Source organism: Eptatretus burgeri, chromosome 18 (assembly GCF_056783735.1).
Source record: "Eptatretus burgeri isolate ZD-2024b chromosome 18, Ebu_testis_v1, whole genome shotgun sequence".
In the NCBI taxonomy this organism is placed as follows: Eukaryota; Metazoa; Chordata; class Myxini; order Myxiniformes; family Myxinidae; genus Eptatretus; species Eptatretus burgeri.
The window spans coordinates 46,851,103-46,872,389 of NC_140978.1; the positions used below are offsets into that span (position 1 = coordinate 46,851,103).

At 43.8% G+C, this 21,287-nt stretch overlaps 1 protein-coding gene across 1 annotated transcript in view; it reads left to right on the forward strand.

Moving 5' to 3' along the window:
* Positions 1–21,287, forward strand: part of FHDC1 (FH2 domain containing 1) — a 194,306-nt gene that overhangs the window by 150,267 nt on the left and 22,752 nt on the right. The window contains exons 8-9 of the mRNA XM_085864539.1: positions 9,529–9,636; positions 15,400–15,470. Of these exons, the coding sequence (XP_085720665.1) occupies positions 9,529–9,636; positions 15,400–15,470 (179 nt within the window). The remainder of the gene's footprint in view (positions 1–9,528; positions 9,637–15,399; positions 15,471–21,287) is intronic.

Consider the following 21,287-nt stretch of genomic DNA (forward strand, 5'->3'; position numbering starts at 1 on the left):
TCCACCTCTCAAGGCTCAATTCAGCCTGCTCCCTACTCTCCCTACAGATCATGTCATCCGCGAACATCATAGTCCACGGAGACTCCAGGCTGATCTCGTCCGTCAACCTGTCCATCACCATTGCAAACAGGAAAGGGCTCAGAGTCGATCCTTGGTGCAATCCCACTTTAACCTTAAACCGGTCCGTCATTCCTACCGCACACCTCACCGCTGTCAAACTGTCCTCATACATATCCTGCACAATCCTCACATACTTCTCCACCACTCCCGACTTCCTCATACAATGCCACAACTCCTCTCTTGGCACCCTATCATAAGCTTTCTCTAAATCCACAAACACACAATGTAACTCTTTCTGGCCTTCCCTATACTTCTCCATCAACATTCTCAAAGCAAACATCGCATCAGTGGTGCCCTTTCCTGGCATAAACCCATATTGCTGCTCACAGATCGTCACCTCTCCTCTCAACCGAGCTTCCACTACTCTTTCCCACAACTTCATGGTGTGGCTTAACAACTTTATCCCTCTGTAATTTCCACAGCTCTGCACATCACCCTTATTCTTGAAAATCGGAACCAGTACACTTAATCTCCACTCCTCCGGCATCCTCTCACTTTCCAAGACTTTATTAAACAATCTGGTTAACAACCCCACTGCCATCTCTCCTAAGCACTTCCATGCCTCCACTGGTATACCATCTGGGCCAACCGCCTTTCCACTTTTCATCTTCTTCATAGCAGTCCTCACTTCATCCTTACTGATCCACCCCACTTCCAGATTCACTATCTCCACCTCTTCCAACCTTCTCTCTCTCATTTTCTTCATTCATCAGCTCCTCAAAGTACTCCATCCACCTTCTCAACACACTCTCCTCGCTCGTCAGCACATTCCCATTTGCGTCCTTTATCACCCTAACCTGCAGCACATCCTTCCCAGCTCGGTCCCTCTGTCTTGCCAATCGGTATAAATCCTTTTCCCCTTCTTTTGTATCCAACTTATCATACAGCTCATCATATGCCTTTTCCTTGGCCTTTGCCACCTCTCTTTTTGCTTTTCGACGCCACTTCTTGTACTCCTGCCTACTTTCTTCATCCCTCTGACTATCCCACTTCTTTTTCGCCAACCCCTTCTTCCTTATACTTTCCTGTACTTCCTCATTCCACCACCAAGTCTCCTTATCTTCCTTCCTCTGTCCAGATGTCACACCAAGTACCTTCCTAGCTATCTCCCTCACAACTTCTGCTGTCGTTGCCCAATCATCCCACCCATCTTTACCACCATCCAACGCCTGTCTCACCTCCTCCCTAAATTTCACGCAACAGTCTTCCTCCTTCAGCTTCCACCATCTGGTCCTTGGTTCAATCCTCACTCTCTACCTCAACCTCACCTCTAAAGTCATCCTACAGACCACCAATCGATGCTGTCGAGCTACACTCTCCCCTGCCACAACCTTACAGTCACTAATCTCTTTCAGGTTGCATCTCCTACTTAAGATGTAATCCACCTGTGTGCACTTTCCTCCACTCTTGTATGTCACCCTGTGTTCCTCCTTCTTCTTGAAATACGTATTTACCACTGCAATTTCCATTCTTTTTGCAAACTCTGCCACCATTTGCCCTTCCACATTTCTCTTGTTGAGACCGTACCTCCCCATCACCTCCTCATCCTCTTTATTCCCTTCCCCAACATGTCCATTGAAATCTGCTCCAATCACCACTCTTTCATCCTTGGATACACTCTCCACCACTTCATCTAACTCACTCCAGAAATCTTCTTTGTCTTCCATCTCACACCCCATATGTGGGGCATATGCACTGATGACATTCATCATCACCCCTTCAATTTCCAACTTCACACTCATCACTCGGTCAGACACTCTCCTCACCTCCAATACCCTCTTGACATAATCTTCCTTCAGGATTATCCCGACACCATTTCTCCTCCCATCCACACCATGGTAGAACAGTTTGAAACCACCTCCAATGCTCCTCGCCTTACTCCCCATCCACTTGGTCTCTTGTACACACAGTATGTCCACCTTTCTTCTCTCCATCATATCAGCCAACTCTCGCCCTTTGCCAGTCATCGTCCCAACATTCAGAGTTCCAACTCTCACCTCCACACTTCTACCCTTCCCCCTCTCCCACTGCCTCCGGACTCGCCTTCCCCGTCTCCTTCTCCTCCTTCGCCCAGCAGTAGCACAATTTCCACTGGTACTCTGCTGACCACCGGTACCGGTGGCGGTCGTTGGTAACCCGGGCCTTGACCGATCCGGTATGGAAATTCGTTTTGTTGTCCGCATAATGATTTGGCATAGGTTTTTACGCCGGATGCCCTTCATGACGCAACCCTGGTCGCCTCTTACGACACACAGGGATCTTACGACACACAGGGATATATATATATATATATATATATATATATATATATATATATATATATATATATATATATATATATATATATATATATATATATATATATATATATATATATATATATATATATATATATATATATATATATATATATATATATATATACATATATATATATATATATATATACATATATATATATATATATATATATATATATATATATATATATATATATATATATATATATATATATATATATATATATATATACATATATGCAGTGATTGACTCCAATTTGAATTGATAAACTCAATAGCCTGATTGCATGTCACCGCAGGATTGACCATGCCCGATTTTCCCCAGAGATCCACACGGAGGCGAGGGGATTCAAGTGTCCAGGGGACCCAAATAGAAATTTTATGATGGGGGTTGACCAGAAGAGAATCCAACCCCATTTCTTTAGCAGTCGTTTTACATGCAAGGTCAAAAGGTGGGGAAGTGGAGTTCCCGTCAAGCTTTAGATATTCCCAGCAATTTGCAAATAAGGCTTTACCAGGATGGTTATCCCCGGATGCGGTGGCTCGAGCCCAATATTTCATTTTTTTTAAAATTCCCAACGGAGAGACAAGGGCATCTCACCCACTCCACCAGAAGGGCAGAAACAGGAGAGCTGGTAAAAGCCTCTAAACAGATACGGATGGCTTTAGATTGGACAATCTACAGTTTTTTTCCAATTGCTCATGGACATATCCCCAAGGACCAGGCCACCATAATCCAGCTGAGAACGAATAATATCTTTCTATAGCAGGAGAAGACTATCACGATGTGCTCCCCACTCAGTACCAGCAAGACAACGTAATCAATTGATGCCTTTAGCACATTTACCAGTCAGCATCTTAACATGGGGAGTCCAGGTTAAGCCCTTATCAAAGATGACTCATAAGAATGACACTTCAGAAGATGGTTTGAGGAAAGTACCATTAACTACCATCACTATGTCCTCAATCCTTTTCTTGTTGGGAAATATGATGAACTTGGATTTGTTGCCTGAGAGCTTAAAACCCCAGTCTGAGGCTCATTGCTCGACAAGATGGATATCATTCTGGAGTTTTTTTTTTTTTTTACCCGAAAGGGCTAAACTCTTACAACGGATCCACATGGCAATGTCATCAGCGAACAGAAATATCTTGCTGTGGAGCTTGGAATGGGAAACTACGTCATTAATCGTAATATTAAAGATAGTTGGGCTTAGGCTGCGACCCTGGGGGATGCCCTTATCTGTATGAAAAATTGAGGAGAGGTTCTGACCGACCCTCACTTGAAAGGATCTATGAGATAAAAGTCCCGAATCCACTCAAACATTCTTCCATTGATCCTGAGGTTGATTATCTTATTAAGGAGGCCATCTTTCCAAAATTAATCATATGCCTTATGGATATCAAGGAACACTCCCAGGAGAGACTCCTGATTATTTAGGGATTTCCAAGCCTCATTTGCCAGTACTGTAATGTTGTCTATAACAGACCGTCCCTTTCTGAACCTGCTCTGGAATTTATACAGGAGGTTGGTCTTTTCCAGGAAGAAAACCAAGCGATTGTTCACCATCTTCTCCATTAATTTGTCGACAACTGAAATAAGAGAAATCGGATGATATGAAGATGGGGCTGCACTATCTTTCCCATCTTTAAGGATAGGGATTACAATTTAATGTTTCCAACCATAGGAAAGTTTCCCTAAAGCCCAAACCTTATTGAAGAGTCTTTGGATCACAGCCAGCACCCGATCATCCAAGTGCTTGAACATGAGAAACGATAACCGATCTGGGCCTGGGGCACTATTCCTAGCCTTCTGGATTGCCTGTTTATGCTCCCGAAGAGTGAAGTAAAGATTAAGTGAAGAATTTCGAGGCAGAACTGCGTTGGAGTCACCAGGAGTACGAGCTTCCAACTCATCAAACTTTATGATATCATCCCCACTTCCAGAAAAGAATTGGCCCATGGCCTCTGCCTTGCCTATATTTGAACAAAAGGTTTTGTTCTGTAAGATAATCACTGGAATGGACTTCCATCCAGATTTAACACCCTACATACTTTTTACTCTTTTCCATATGGTTTTAAGTGGGTTATCTGGATTAATCAAAGAACAGAATAATTTCCAAGAGGCAGTCTTTGCCTGTTTAATAGTCCTTTGAGCATACACCCTTTTCCTTTTATATTCCACGACATCCTCCAACCTAAGGGTTCTCCTTAATCTTTTAAGAGCTGTCCTTCTTTCCTGGATCGCTTGTTTGCAACCCTCATCCCACCAAGGGACTTTGATTTTCTTACCCACTGGGCTTGTGGAAGTTGGGATTGTATCCCCAGCTATGTAATTCATAATTAGGACAATATTCCTGTTGAGGCTTTCAATATCACTATCGACAATTCCTTCCTTCACTTCATTGGAACATCGACATGAGAAAAGACCCCAGTCCGCCTTGGGAAAGTTCCAAGAAGCCAGTCCTTGTGGGTCCTCAGGATCTCTTTCTAATTTAAAATCCATGATCACTGGAAAGTGATCACTTCCAAGGTTGTTGTCATGGACCTTCCAATCACATCTCGCTGCTTCGATTGATGAAATGAGAGTAAGATCCAGAGGGGACATCTTCCCTTCAGATGGATTACTACATGTCCCCGTTCCATCATTCAATACCACCATATCAAATTCATCAATCAAACCCTCGATATATTCACCATTTCTGTCCGTGATTTGAGAGCCCCCAAATAATGTTATGACTGTTGAAATCCCCACATACAAGGACCACCCCATCCTCCCTTCGAAAAGCCTCCTGGAGCCTCTTGTGCTCCAATGGTTGACAGGGATTGTAGAAATTTATAATAGACACCATTCCCCTTGAGCCATGGATCTTCATAAGGTTACACTCCAATTCTGCAATGCCTTCCATTACCGAGAAGGGAATACCAAATTTGACAAGAATCCCACAGCCACCCCCATTCCCACTTGCTCTATCCCGACGTACAAGGGTATACCCCAGAATATAGAGTCGATTATGTTTCTTGAGCTATGTTTCTTGTAAACATATTATATCTGGTTTAATTACCAAATCGGAGATAAAAATTTTTTTAAAATTCAGATCCATGGGCCACGAGACTTTTAGCATTCCATTGAATTATTAGCATTAATCCATTGAGTCCTGGGACTGTTTGGCATCAGAACTGGTCTCTCTCTTTTTTATCACCTGTTTTGTTAAATATCTTGTTAATATCCTTGGAGGAAATGCCCTCCCAACCCAGATGTTTACAGGCTGCAGAAGAGATTATGTTAATTTTCTCCGATCTCCTTTTTACAAAAGCTGTACAATTGACCACCTCAGTAATGAAACTAATAAACCCCATTCTGGAAATGTTCGAAACCACCATGCCACTTGTATGCTCGGTTTGGCATTCCTGATCTATGGACTCGGTCTGACAACCAACTGAACTTGTCTGTATTTTGATTGGGGCTGAAGTTTTAGTGATCAAATTCACTTCCTTCATTGGCAACACTATTTTGGGGACCTTGAGGACCGCCTCTGCATAAGATAACTTCCCAGTAGTTTTGACTTGTATCTTGGCCGCTCCTTGGAATTCCAAACAACCTCTGAAGGCTGCACTATGGTCGCCAGCACAATTGGCACAACACATTTTAACACTCCTACAGCTATTATACTCGTGTTCTCTATTACACTTTCTACAGTGTTGTTTAACCCTACAGGATTGTGCATTAGAACCAAACCTTTGGCATTTGTAACATCTTAAGGGGGGAGGGATGTACTCCCGAACAGGAAAAGTTTCGTAGCCCAGAAACACTTTAGGAGGAAGAACAGGGTTGGAAAAGGACAAGACCACATATATGGTGCCCACTTTAACCCCATCCCTGACCGTAGTGAGGCGACGGGCATCACATACTCCCATATCTACCAAATGACTCTTGATATCATCCATACCAATGTCAAGGTCTACCCCATAAATTACTCCTCGGCATTCCCTTAATGACCTGGGGATGAGCGCAGAGATTCGGATACCACTGAAGAGAGACACTCTCAGACTTCTTTCCTGCTGGGCCACTGATTTACACTGGATCAGTAGGTCCCTGATCTTAGCTTTTTAGCACTGTGGGCATCACCAAATTCTTTCCAAATTAAAGTTGCCAATTTTATCAGGTTGCCGAAAATGAATAGCTTGGGTCCTTCCAAAGTCGAGATTATAATTGGAAATTTATCATCCGGCTCCTCTTGAGGCTGAACTCCTTTACACACCTCCAACTCTTCACTGCTTTCTTCAACAGGCTTAACCCTCTTCATGCCCGACCCTCTGGAAGCTATAACCCATTGCGGAGGGCACACCCAGTCATCGTCTCCCGCTCCACCCTCCATTTAGTTGCACCTCATAGGGATCACCAAGAGCGAACTTTGGCCATTACCTTCCAATGACAAACCAAAAAAACACCAGACTGTAGGTAATACCAAATTCCGGAAGAACCTTGAAGCACCCTCCGCTCCTCTGGCGCAACCCCAGACAACCACCTTCTGCTAACCTAATATAACATCTTTCTTCTATTTTAGCTGACCCCCATTCACCATATACCTTCACGATTTTTTTATTCAACCTTTCCTTCAACTAATCTTTCAAAATCGATCAACAAAAAAAGTTTTCTTGAAAACTTTTCACTTCTAACCTTACACATCCTGTAACCACGTGTTTCTCGAACCCCTTTTCTTCGTCCTCTTACTTTCGTCGACCTGCCAGCTTCTTTCTGCGTTTGTCGATCCAAAACCACCAAACACCATGATTTTCTTCAATTTTTCCTTCACCTAACCTATCAAGAATACAAAGTCCTTACTTGGCACACCTGAACTCATCCTCCGACAAGGCTTTCATCCACAACTTCATGGATTTCTTGTGGATTTTGCATAAACCGACTTGGGGTAAATACTATTACTCAATTTGCAATACACAAATAATCCACTGTCCACAAGGAAAAGTACATTTGATCAAAGAACATTTATTACACGGTACCACAGAGTTCAAAACACTGAGATGTGAACATCCACAATTATTTGCACTAAACTAAGCTTACATTTTCCGATATATATATATATATATATATATATATATATATATATATATATATATATATATATATATATATATATATATGCTTTGGAAGGAGTGGAAGGGTCAGAGAGAGAGAGGAGGGAGAGAGATATATTTGGTCATGATGACCTGCAGCTGGCCTTGGTGAGATTGGTTTCACACGAGAAAGGCATTTTACTGGTCAAACAAAAATACTACAAGCAGACAGGAAGGAGAGTGGAGGAGAGGTGGGAGATATAACATTAGGTCCCGGTAAGGCAATGTGATGATATACTTTTTAATACAAAGAAATGAATATAAGGAATTGATTATATGAAGAGACAGTGAGTACATGGGTAAAAAGAACCAGTGAGTACATCAAAGGAAAAGACAACTTGTTTCAAAAGGAATATTTCCCCATTGGAGTACTGCTCTCCCTTCTGGGCTGGCTCCCCTGCCTGATCACACCTTGCTCAGTTTCATGCCGTGGAAGCCAAGGCCATTTTTGGAATCTCCCGTGATGAAGCTGAGTTTTTCAGTCTAGCACTCCGCCATCACTGACAGGTCGGTGGTTTCTGTCTTCCACCGCCTCCTTTCTGGACTTGCACCCTCTGCTCTTAACATGCTTTGTCCCCCCCAGATTTCTGCAGGGCTCACATTGTCTACCATCAAGCTTCTGATAAAACTACCCAAATCCAGGATCAATGCTCACCTTCAGTCATTTGTTCCTCTTCCCCCCCCCCCCCCTCGATCTATGCAATCAACTTCAATCTCATTTGTTCCTCTTTTATCTCACCTGTGGAATCAACTTCAATCCCATTCTTCCCTCCAGGTCTTCAAAACGGCCATTCACCACCACATCACATCATCCCCAATCGAAAACCATGATCTTCTCTACCCTCGTTAACCCCACCCAAATTCCTCCTAATTTTCCAGTTTTTCCTCCTTGGAGTTTCTTTCTCGGTGCATGCGTGTTTTGCATCCTGTTTCGGTTCCAAACGGTCCTTTCGGAGAGGCATAGTGAGAGTGTGAGATTTGTCAGGAGACTGCTTTAACTCTGCTTTTGGTGTTTGCTCTCTCTCTGGACTGTTCCTTTTATTCTGTTGTGTACCTATCCGTTCAGTGTACTAATTGGTTTTCCACGAGCCTCGACTGTGTATACAAAAAAATGAAAAGGTGTGTTTATGATTTGTGGTGTCACTTCTCCACAAGCCTTAGAGCCTGTGGAAAAACAGTGTGGTTTCTTTCCTGTTATATGTATTCCTTTATTCCTCACATCATTCTCCCTTTCATTTATATGCTCTCTCATCCCTAACCTCCCTCCATCCTCCTGGCACCACCCCTTCTCCCCAACTGTGTTACCTCAAAAAGGAGTTTTTGGGTGTGGATATGGCAAGGGCAGGGTTGAGTGACCCCTCCAACCTTGTCTGGCTTTCCTTGCATGTATCCTTGTGTGAATGGACATGGAACACTTATTTTGTTTTTTATGCTGATTTTATCATTAACAAACTAGAACGGCCACTCGGTGGAGCACATACCTCCACCAGATTGATTTATTTATGTTTTGTATCCCATTGATGGGCCTGATCTGAATTCAGACCTGAACTAAAATTTAATCGGCTTCTTGTCACATAACCAACTCATCCACCAAGTTTCGTCCGAATCTGTCCTCAACTTTTTGAAATATCTTGCTCACAAACAAACAAACAGATGGGTGAAAATATAACCTCTACCCACCTTCAGTGGCAGAGGTAACAACGTGGTCTACCCCTACCTGCAAACTGTATCAGAGCCTTTATGTAATTTCTCTTTTTAAATGGCTCTTACATTGCTAAATATACCTTGCAACACTTACAGGTTTGTTGTTGTTTTAAAAACTCAGTTAAACTTTTGCAAGACAAAAGGTAACGATTCCATCAAAGTCACTGAACCATAGGTTGGCATCACTGGTTTATGTCTGTTTTGATTTTGTGTACTTTTAGAACTTTTATTTTTCGCAAAACGTGATTCTTTCTTTTGTTTATCTTACCAGGGAGGGGCAGCTGGTGATGCTGTCGGCTTTAAGATAACATCTTTACTCAAGATTGCCGACACTCGTGCCAACAAGCCTGGCATGAACCTGATGCACTTTGTTGTCATGGTACGTCCACAACCATTAATTACCTCTACTATCCTTTCCATGGACTCTGGGAAGCAAAATGCAGTTTTGATTGCAGAAGTAACCAAATATAAACACAACAATAATTGTACAATATGGAACAAGGTATCAATGACCCCTATCGTGTTGAAAATAACCAAAAGTTATGTTTACCTGCTACATGTCCCAGGTCTACAAGAGCTCGTTGTTGTTGTTGTTGTTGTTGTTGTTGTTGTTAATGTTGGGGTTCTTGTTGGAGGTTGACGTTTGAAATGTGCACTCATTGTTCAGACAGCCTCCGGATCACACCCACATTGGTCGTTTGACTCCACCCACCATGGGACCGAAACAAAATGATGTGGCCGCCATCTTGGTTTTATGGTGGGCCTAACAACACATGGGGCATGTAGGCCTCTGCTGATTTTACACTGTGTCTGTTTGTTGTGTCAGATTCCCATTGGCTTTGTTTGGGTCGAGTACTTGTCACAATGAGGAACTCCGATGTCACAATTAAGGACTCCGAAAAATCCAATCAATATCGAATAAAAATTATTGGTAAGGTTTAGTCAAGCTCATACACACCTCCTTAAAAATAGCGTTACGTAATGTTTGAACGGCCCCATATCGGGGTTTAACAACTGTGACCATGTGACGAGTCAGCACATTCTGGTGAAACCATGTCGGAGGCTGACATGGATGAGAGTTTTATGCTTTCATACAGGGCAGCATGAAAGATGCTTTCATCTTTTATGAGTGTTTTAAATGTGTGTTTCCAAATTGACCCGTTACCAGATTTTTAAAGCCAATTCACTCACGCTTAAGTCCCGTACCTCGAATGACCACGAACATGTTATTATGAACAAAAGGTTTATTACGAAAGAGAGAGAGAGAGAGAGTGGGAGAGAGGAAGAGGGAGATGGACACACACACACACGCACGGACACACATGCACACACACGCGCACACACACACACACACACACACACACACACACACACACACACACACACACACACACACACACACGACAAAACTGAGGTATGGTAACAGATAGAAAGGTAAATCCCCTGTTCAGCATCACGATGAATCTTATCGATGTAATCCTCTTCATTCGGATGGGAACACAGACAGACACGGCTCTATTTAATCTTATTCATTCACATTTGAACATGGGACAGACTGCACAAGGTTAATGAGACATTAGAGAGTGTAAGCTGAGCCATTTAGCAGTAAGGATGAGGGAGTTGAGTGGACAGAGGCGGTGAATATATATATATATATATATATACACACACACACACTACATGGCCAAAAGTATGTGAAAAACCTGCTCGTCCAACATCTCATTCCAAAATCATGCTCATCAATCAGGAATTGGTTCCCCTATTTTCCTGCTATAACAGGCTCCACTCTTCTGGGAAGGCTTTCCACTAGATGTTGGAACATTTCTGTGGGGATTTACTTCCATTCAGCCACAAGAGCATTCGTGAGGTCGGGCGCTGATGTTGGGCAATTTTGTCTGGCTCGTAGTCGGCGTTCCAATTAATTCCAAAGGTATTTGATGGGGTTGAAGTCAGGGCTCTGTGCAGGCGAGTCAAGTTCTTCCACACCGACTTTGACAAACCATTTCTGGATGGACATCACTTTGTGCATGGGGGCATTGTCATGCTGAAACAGGAAAGGGCCTTCCCTAAACTGTTGCCACAAAGTTTGAAGCACAGAATCGTCTAGAATGTCATTGTATGTTGTCGCGTTAAGATTTCCCTTCACTGGAACAAAGGAGCCAAGCCCTAACCATGAAAAACAACCCCAGACCATTATTCCTCTTCTACCAAACTTTACAGTTGGCACTATGCATTTGTGCAGGTAGCGTTCACCTGGCATCCACCAAACCCAGATTCACCCGACAGACTGCCAGATGGTGAAGCGTGCTCATCATTCCAGAGAACGCGTTTCCACTGCTCCAGAGTCCAATGGCGGTGAGCTTTATACCACTCCAGCCGATGCTTGGCATTGCACACGGTGAACTTAGGCTTGTGTGCGGCTGCTCGGCCATGGAAGCTCATTTCCTGAAGCTCTGGATGAACAGTGTTTGTGCTGATGGTGCTTCCAGAGTTAGTTTGGAACTCGGTAAGTGAGTGTTGCAAGCGACAACAGATGGTTTTTCCATGCTATGCGCTTCAGCACCCGGCGGTCCCGTTCTGTGAGCTTGTGTTGCCTACCACTTCGTGGCTGAGCTGTTGTTGCTCCTGGACTTTTCCACTTCACAATAACAGCACTTTCAGTTGACCAGGGCAGCTCTAGCAGGGCAGAAATTTGACAAACTGATTTGTTGAAAAGGTGGCATCCTATGATGGTACCATGTTGAAAGTCACTGAGCTCTTCATTTTTGCCCATTCTGTTGCCAATGCTTATCTATGGAGATTGCATGGCTGTGTGCTTGATTTTATGCACTTGTCATCAATGGGTGTGGATGAAATAGCTGAATCCATTCATTAGAAGGGGTGTCCACATACTTTTGGCCATGTCGTGTACATATGTCACAGGTTGTGACCACAGTGTGGTCATTCTTGTTTAATATTCAGAATTAATTTTGAATGAATGATCCAGTTGTTTGCATGGTCGACCAAAGACTCTTGTTGTGCACATTGACATCGATAATTTATCATGAGACTATTGGAGTGTAGAATCATGAAGATAAGATGTGGAAATAGACTTTGTTTTGAAAAGATGAAAATGATGTGTTGGAGGAAAAATGTAAATGTGAAGATGGTATGTTAGACCTTCTCTCCCCCTCCCTCCCCCTCCCTCCCCCTCCCTCCACTCCCCCTCCCTCTATCTCTGTCATCTCTGTCTCTGTCACTGTCACTGTCACTCTCTTTCTCTCTGACTCTCACTCTTACACAATTGCCTGCCTCCAGATTAACCTCAAAGTGTAAGTTGATTAATAATGCATGTCGATGTTAAGTTGCATTCATTTCATGGTAAGTTTGCTTGTACATTGAAGATCTATTTTATAATGTGAAGTGTGCTGTCTGTCCGTGTGTTTGTGTGTTCGGCTGTCTCCAGTTTCCGGTGGCCACTTATGGCACTGCTTTTAAAAAGCTCCACACGCAGGCAAAGCTCAACATTCGACCAGAATAAGGACATGATACCAAACGAGATACATTTTAAACATATAGATACATCATGGAATCACAGTTTGTTTTTTAACAGTACATTGCGAGGACCTTGGCTGACAGGATGACCTCGGGGTACGCATACTCACCTCCAAGCTGTCTAGCCTGGGTTCAAATCTCAGCCCAGCTATAAGCTGTTATCCCATTGTTTCACAGACTAAGTGAATCATCATCGTGTGTCGTCCCTCCACTGGACATTAAACTGGGCGTTCCATCCACCGACATTAGTTGGTGTACATTAAAGATCCCCATGGTGTCCTTCACAAAAAGTGTGTGCGCTATCACTGACACCACACGACTGCTGGGAAGGCAATGGTAAACCACCCAGTATAACCCTTCCTCAGGAAACTGCTTCAGCATCACTGATGCCCTGTAAAGAGTATGGTATATCAAATCGATACAACAAGACAGACTTTTGTCTGTGTGTGTGTGTGTGTGTGTGTGTGTGTGTGTGTGTGTGTGTGTGTGTGTGTGTGTGTGTGTGTGTGTGTGTGTGTCACACCATGTTTCTCGGAGATAGCTGAACAGATCTTCGTCAGACTTTCAGAGGTTCATTCGTAAGTGCTCGGGAATGTTTTGGGCCAAAAAAATATTGAAAATTTGGGAAAAAAAAGTTGGGGTTTTTTTTGGAATATTTTGGGGCCTTTGTCGCTACATGAAACGCAATATTAAATGATCCCCAACTCCATTCCTTAGTTGTTGGAGGGAAGTGTTTTAGACCCCCCCCCCCACAAAAAACATTCTTCAAAATACCAACAGGATTGGGACAGCACCAGGCAATGCTGAGTGCCCCTGCTGGTGTCGAATAAGAGTAACAATTGAAGAGTGAAAGCAAAAAAAAAAAAAAACAGAAAAGGAAATCAAAGCCATTAAAAAAAGAGGACAGAGAATGGCCATATAGAGAGAGGAGTGGGGGAAGGAGAGTTTTGGGGGGGGGGTAGAGAGGGGGAGGGAGAGTAGGGGATGGAGAGGGGGAGGGAGAGAGGAGGGCAGGGACTGAGAGGGTGAAAGAGGGGAGGAAGGGAGGGAGGGGAGAGAGAGAAGATAGGGAGAGAATGGAGTGGGGTATATGGAGGAGGATGGTTGGGGGAAAGATTCTTCTGTATCCATCCTGCCCACCCAATTCCTCCCCACTCCATTGTTTGTCCAAGTCTCCCTCTATTTTGTCCTTCATCTCCACTGTTGGTTTTGTCCTTCATCTCCACTGTTGGTTTTGTCCTGTTGCATCCTGATGTGTTCAGTGTTCTAGCTCTTCCATGAGCCTTGAGTCTGCATACGAAAAAACCCATCATAGGTTGGCAACCATTGTGCAGACTTGATGTGCCAAATGGTCTCTTCCTGTGTTGAAGTTTCCTGAAAAGGAAGTCCTCTATTATATGTTGTGAACCGTGGTGTCTGTCTGTCCGTGTGTTTGTCTGTCTCCTGTTACAGCGGCTGCTTCCCACTCTGCATTGGAAAAGCTCAACATTCAATTTTGAAATGACGGGAGAACAACCATGAGTAATGTTGATGCCAAATTTTATTTCACAAGCAGGATATTTTACCCGCTTTTGAAACAAATCCAACCTCCGCCGCCCGATCAACGCTTCACCACCATTTCACGGTGGATGGTATAAATAGCTCAGAGTTTTGGTTTTGAGCAAAACCAAGAGTGTAACACAATTAACCTTTTTAATTAACGTCCATGAAATATCGTTTAAATTGATAGATTAACGAAAACTTTTCCTGTCACTGGGGATGGATACGATTCTGAGTAAGTTAATTTATCAAGGCTGAAGGGGCCAAACTACCTCCTCTCCTGGGTCAAAGCTAACTTGCACACCTCTCCTTGAAAATCTCATGATGTTTTCACACGTTCTTATTTTGTTCTGAACATTATGAAACGAGTTATATTATTTTATAATTATTGTGTTGGCGTTGCACTTTGATTTCCAAATTGTCACAGAGACCAGGAATTGTAACTTCACTTGATCCATTTGTATTATATGATTTGTTTTAAAGTTTGTTCTCTTGTTTCATTTTCAAAAATTCTTCCCTTTTAAGCCTGAGGCTACAGTATTTAATGGCACTCCCATTATCATATTTGTCATCTCAATCCTGATTGTTCGTGTATGTGCTGTCTGCACATGTCAGACTCGATTCATAAGAGCACTTCATCAGTTCCTGTCAACGGTATATGAACCGCAACCACAAAGCCAGTCTACTTTTCAGGACCTTTTGGTGTTTGTCCAACTTTGTTGTGTTGGTACCTGCCCATTCACCTGACAAATATTTGTAGATGCTGGTCTTGTAGTAAAACATGATAGCATTCTCTCATATTAAGGCCTTTATTCCGAAGCGATCTTTGGGCTTAGTTAACTTACAGCAATCTGGTGGCCCACCAAAATAAAACTTCAATATGTGAACCAAAGCACGAATAGTTGAAAAATAAACTCGTGTGCACTTACCTTTTTGGCTTTTTCTGTTTCGCTGGGTAAGAATTATGAACAATGCGTCGAGATCGACTGCCATGTACAACCTTGATTTCCTGATGCTTGATGACTGTGCACACAAACAGCATTTCTTTTCCAATTTTTTCCCCTTCAAGGAAGCACAGAAATGTGACTCTTCTCTCCTCGGATTCCCTGACAGGCTGGCTCACCTGGATCAAGCATTCCGGTAACTTACAGCTTTGTTTCCGTTGCCCCAGAAACCTCAAGCTGTTAGCAAACATTAGTTCAGTACAGCAGTGTACATGTCAGCAAGACATCGAGTCCGCAAGCACAGTTTGTTCTTTGTTTATAAATATGATCCACTCTCATGTGATTGCAGTGAACTTCGTGTCATTTGGATATAATATTTATGCAAATGTCACTTTGGTTAGACATCACAATCATTTGGTTAAAATCGAGTGATTTTCTGTCATGATTTGTTTTCCGGACTAAAATAAGGACTGTAGTGCCATTTGACCAAACATGTTGCTTTGTCTGTTGTCATATCACAAGCTCAGTACACTTTTTTCATCTGAACAGGTGAAAATATGTCCATTTTCAATACATTATGATTGTATTCGGTTTTATGCATCTGTATCATTCAACCTTGTAACCAACACTAATGATGTCTTGTTTTGGAAATTTAGGAAATGCACTTGATAACTAAAAGCTACAAGCATGACCAAACACACCAAATTTTGAGGAAAAGCCATCCATGTATGATAAAGTGGGTTTGGTGAACAGTGGTGATTCATGCTGGAAGTTGCATTTCTAACAGATTTTTGAAAAACTAGAATGTAAAAGTTGTCGCTTCGCTGACTGGAATGCCAATCTTACGTAAAAAACAAACAAACAATTGTTGTTAATGGGAAAAATTCAAATTATGCGGTGTATAGATACCGACCGAGCTATACACTCGGAGATTGAGGAGAGGGAAGAGTGTTCATGGGATATTCATCACAGCCGTTTTAGATTTTGAATTCAAACAAATATAGAACAACACACGAAGAGAAAGAACAAAAAAAATTAATTAATTCTCACCACACCCCTCCCCCCCCCTCCTCCTCTCTTCCTTCTTTTCATCAAACTGTCTGGGGTACGTTTTACATACGGGCCATACCAGGAAACAAACTCTCCTCATGCGTGTCTGTGCAGCACGTTATATGCTGTGTGTACATATATGTGTGGATGCTTGTATATGCATGTATTGCTATGCTGTGCTGCCAATTGTATGGGACACACGCACGCAGGGCTAAGCTCCTTTTTTGTATTGTATGTTTTTTGACAACATTCTACATATGCAGCGAACTCCACATGGGGGATTAAACTTCAATCTCAGTCAACCCCTTACCCCTCCTCCCCCTCGTTATGCACCCTGTTCTCACCAGTGCAAACCCGATTCTTCAGGTCAGGTAGGTATGGGAGCATGCGCCAGAGCAGCGTGTCACTGCGTCCACTTTCCGTCGGTACTCCAGGAGCCTACGTCTGGCCATCCCCCGGGCAGATGCCTGGCCCATCCCCTTCTCCTCAACCTGCTGCAACCAGGACGCAAGTGGTCGGCCCATTGGCCTCCTCCACTCACGAGGCTCCCTCGCTGAGAGAATCTGGTGAGCAGGATCAGCGTCAGGAAAACGAGCCACATGTCCATACAGCCGCAGCTGACACTCACGGACTATGCAGGTAACAAATCTCATTTGAGTCTCTCTCAGCAACCGCTCGTTGGACACAAAGTCCGACCAGTGATAGCCAAGGATTCTCCGAAGAGACCTGGTAACAAAGGAATTAAGTCTCCATCTCAGATTCCTGGCCAGAGTCAAAGTCTCACATCCATAGAGCAAGACTGGAAGCCCCAAGGACCTGAAGACTCAGACTTTCGTCCTCCCGTACAGGTACCGGCAGCACCACACCCCATGACCCAGTGAATCCATGACTCCCCAGGCCTGACCCAGATGTCAGATGACCTCTGGCGCACAGCCAGCAGAGACATGAATATGAATGCCAAGGTAAGTGAATCCCTCCACGACCTCAACATCCTCACCACAAACAGGTAAAGACAAGATAGCAGCATCCAAGATGTCAATGAAAGCATAGATCTTAGTTTTGACCCAGGAAACCCGTAATCCCAGCTGCTCCGACTCCTCATTCAGCACCTCGAGGGCCCCCAAAAGGATATCTCAAATCTCTGCAAAATTGACTGCATCATCTGCGAAATCAAGATCAGAGACCTTGACATTCCCAAACAATGCATCACAGCTTGATCTCTCAGACATCCTCCCCATAATCCAGTCCATACAAGTGATGAAAAGTGTGGGGGCCAATACACACCCCTGATGAACTCCAGTAATGACTGGAAATATGTCAGAGATGGTACCAACACATCTCACAGCACTCTCAGTCCCAGAGTATAGTTCACACATCAGATCGACCAGTTTTGTTGGCATCCCACAAAGACCAAGAATCCTCCAGAGGGCATCCCGATTCACTGAATCAAATGCTTGAGAGAGATCACCAGGGGCTGTAAGCAGCCTCTGCCAAAACTTTCGTCTGGGTTTGGTGAGGACCTGAAGAGCAAGGTACCATCAATATTTGACCTCTTTGGTGTAAAACCTGACTGCTCTGAACGCTGGTGCTCAAGCAGATGGTGGCGAACCCTTTCGAGAATTATCCAAGCAAAGTCTTTGTCCGGCACTGAGAGCAGCCTCAACTCTCGGTAGTTGTTGCAGTCTTGGCGATCACCCTTCCCTTTCCAGAGATGGACAACAAGGCCCCTCTTTCAGTCAGTTGGGATGTTGCCTGTGTTCCAGGCAGAGCACAGAACTGCATGCAATGACACGAGTGCAGCATTTCCATCAGCCTTGAGAACTTCAGCATGGATATCACAGATCCATGGAGCTTTACCCCATTTCAATCGCTTCACCACAGCCTGTGTTTCCACAAACGAAAGTGGACCACAGTTAATTGGAGCATCAGCAATAAGGATTATAACACCCCTGGCATCCAACTCAACAGCTGGTGGATCAGCCTGGTACAACCACTCAAAGTAACTGGCCCAGCGGGCCTTCACTTCAGACTCCTCTGTCAAGAGCCTACCACCCTCTGCTCTAACTGCAGTACACCGAGGGATGGGCTTGGACAAACGCAATGCGCGAATTCCCCTTTAAGCAGGACGAGAATCAGTTGACCACAGGTGATGCTCTACCCACACAGATCCTCGCACATAGGCCTCCTTGTCCACCCTTAGTGCATGTACAGTTTTACGCTTCAGCTCCCTGAACAGCTCAGCACTGCCATTCAGCCTGGGCTTGCGACTCTTGTTAATGGTATCCAGTGTTCCTTGAGAGATAAAAATTTTCTTCGGTATATGGTGAGTGTTCCAAACATCTACCGGCAAAATCAAGGACGGTGGTCTTGAAGGCACTCCACAACTCTTCAGGATTTCCCAAAGCACCCACACCCCCAAATCCCAACTGAACCTGTTGACAAACTCCTCAGCGACCCTCTCATCCTTGAACTTGCCAACATCCACCCGAGGCTGAGATGGTATCATTCTCCTGGATTTAAGGTGCAACTTAAAAGTTGCTTCAACAAGCCTGTGGTCAGTATTGAGGAACTGAGCACTCCAGTAGACCCTGAACTTCTGGACCATCCTCCAGTGACCATCATCGAGCACATGGTCAATCTCCTTTGCAACACCACCAGCGTTGGAATAACAAGTCCAGCTATGAGCCTGTGGGTGCTGAAACCATGAGCCAGCCACCCTAAGTCCATGACTTCTTGCAACGTCAAAGAACTTTGTGCTGTTCTGGTTCACAGTTCTAGACCCATGGAGACCAACACACGTCTCATAACCAACCCTGTCAGTTCCATTCAATGCATTGAAATCCCCCAAATCTGACAGAGTATCTCCTCTGGGGCACTGATCAACCACAGACTCGAGCGTGGAATAGCATGTGTCCTTCACGGTGAGATCACTCGCCTCAGTCGGAGCATACACAGAGACCAGGGAAATGACATCCAAGGAGTGACGAATCCTTAGTCTCATAATACCCTCGTTGACTGGTGTTACCTCAATTATTATTGGAGTCACCTTATTGGACACAGCTATAGCAAGTCCTTGAGCATGGTAACCATCAGAGAAACCAGACCAATAGTCGGTGAAACCATCCGCCATGATCTCGCCGAAATCCGGTCTCCGAACCCCAGAGAGTGCTGCAATACCAATGTCCAAACGCTTCGGCTCAGATGATAACAGCGACAGGTGATCATCCTCTCTTCGGGATCGGACATTCCAGGCACCCACCCGAAGGGACTGCCTCAGGTTAACCCAAGGAGACTGCCGTCTGGTGGACTACACCACAGGATCATCCCGACACACACCACCGCCATCTGACCCAGGAAGGTTACCGTTTCCCTCCTATCAAAGATTTGGGATCCCGAAGGTTTTGCACCAATCCTGTTATCCAGTGAGCTGCCCTGTGAAGGGAACCTGCACAGGAGGTACTCCCACGGAGTGGCTTTTCAGATTTTTTTTGTGCTTTTAGTAAGTTTTGCGGAATGAAGGGTTTTACCGTGGCTGGAGTGCAAATCCTGCCACCAACCTCCTCATATAAAGTAAACCAACTGCAGGAGGACGTCCACAGACACAGTGGGGCACTAGATGTGGATGGCCGTTGGCTCACAAGGAGCTCCTCCGCCCTTTGACAGGTTTTGTTTTCATCCTGCTGGGTGTCCATGTCATACACCCTCCTTACCAAGAAACTTGGTGGGGGAGACGGTTTAGTCGCCGAATACCCAACCATGGAAGGGATTACTACAGGTTTACATGGTACCTGCAGCAAGTCACAGATCTAATCTGACCTGACCTGACAAAAAGGTCCAATCTACACCAGATATCATTCATCGACACCCACAACAGATATCATTAATCTACACCCACACCAACAATCATTAATCTACACCCACACCAACAATCATTAATCTGCACTCACCCCAACAATCATTAATCTACACCCACACCAACAATCATTAATCTACATCCACACCAACAATCATTAATCTGCACCCACACCAACAATCACAAATACATGCACACCAACAATCATTAATCTACACCCACACCAACAATCATTAATCTACATCCACACCAAATAAGCATTAATCCACACCCACACAAACAATCACGAATCTGCACCCACACCAACAATCACAAATCTACACCCACACCAATCACTAATCTGCACCCACACCAACAATCATTACTCTCTACCGACCCCAACAATCATTAATCTCCATCCACACATGATATCATTAATCTACACCCACACCAACAATCATCAATCGACATCCACACCAACAATCATTAATCTACATCCACCCCAACAATCATTAATCTACATCCACACATGAAATCATTAATCTACACCCACACCAACAATTATCAATCGACATCCACACCAACAATCATTAATCTACATCCACACCAACAATCATTAATCTACATCCACACATGATATCATGAATCTCCACCCACACCAACAATCATCAATGTACATCCACACTAACAATCATTAATCTACATCCACACCAACAATCATTAATCTCCACCAACCCCAACAATCATTAATCTACACCCACACATGATATCATTAATCTCCACCCAAACCAACAATCATCAATCTACATCCACACCAACAATCATCAATCTACATCCACACCAACAATCATTAATCTACACCCACACATGATATCATTTATCTACACCCACACCAACAATCATCAATCTACATCCACACCAACAATCATGAATCTACACCCACCCCAACAATCAATCTACACCCACACCAAGAATCATTAATCTACACCCACACCAACAATCATCAATCTACATCCACACCAACAATCATCAATCTACATCCACACTCACAATCATTAATCTACTCCCACACCAGATATCATTAATCTCCACCCACATCATTAATCTACACCCACACAAACAATCATTAAT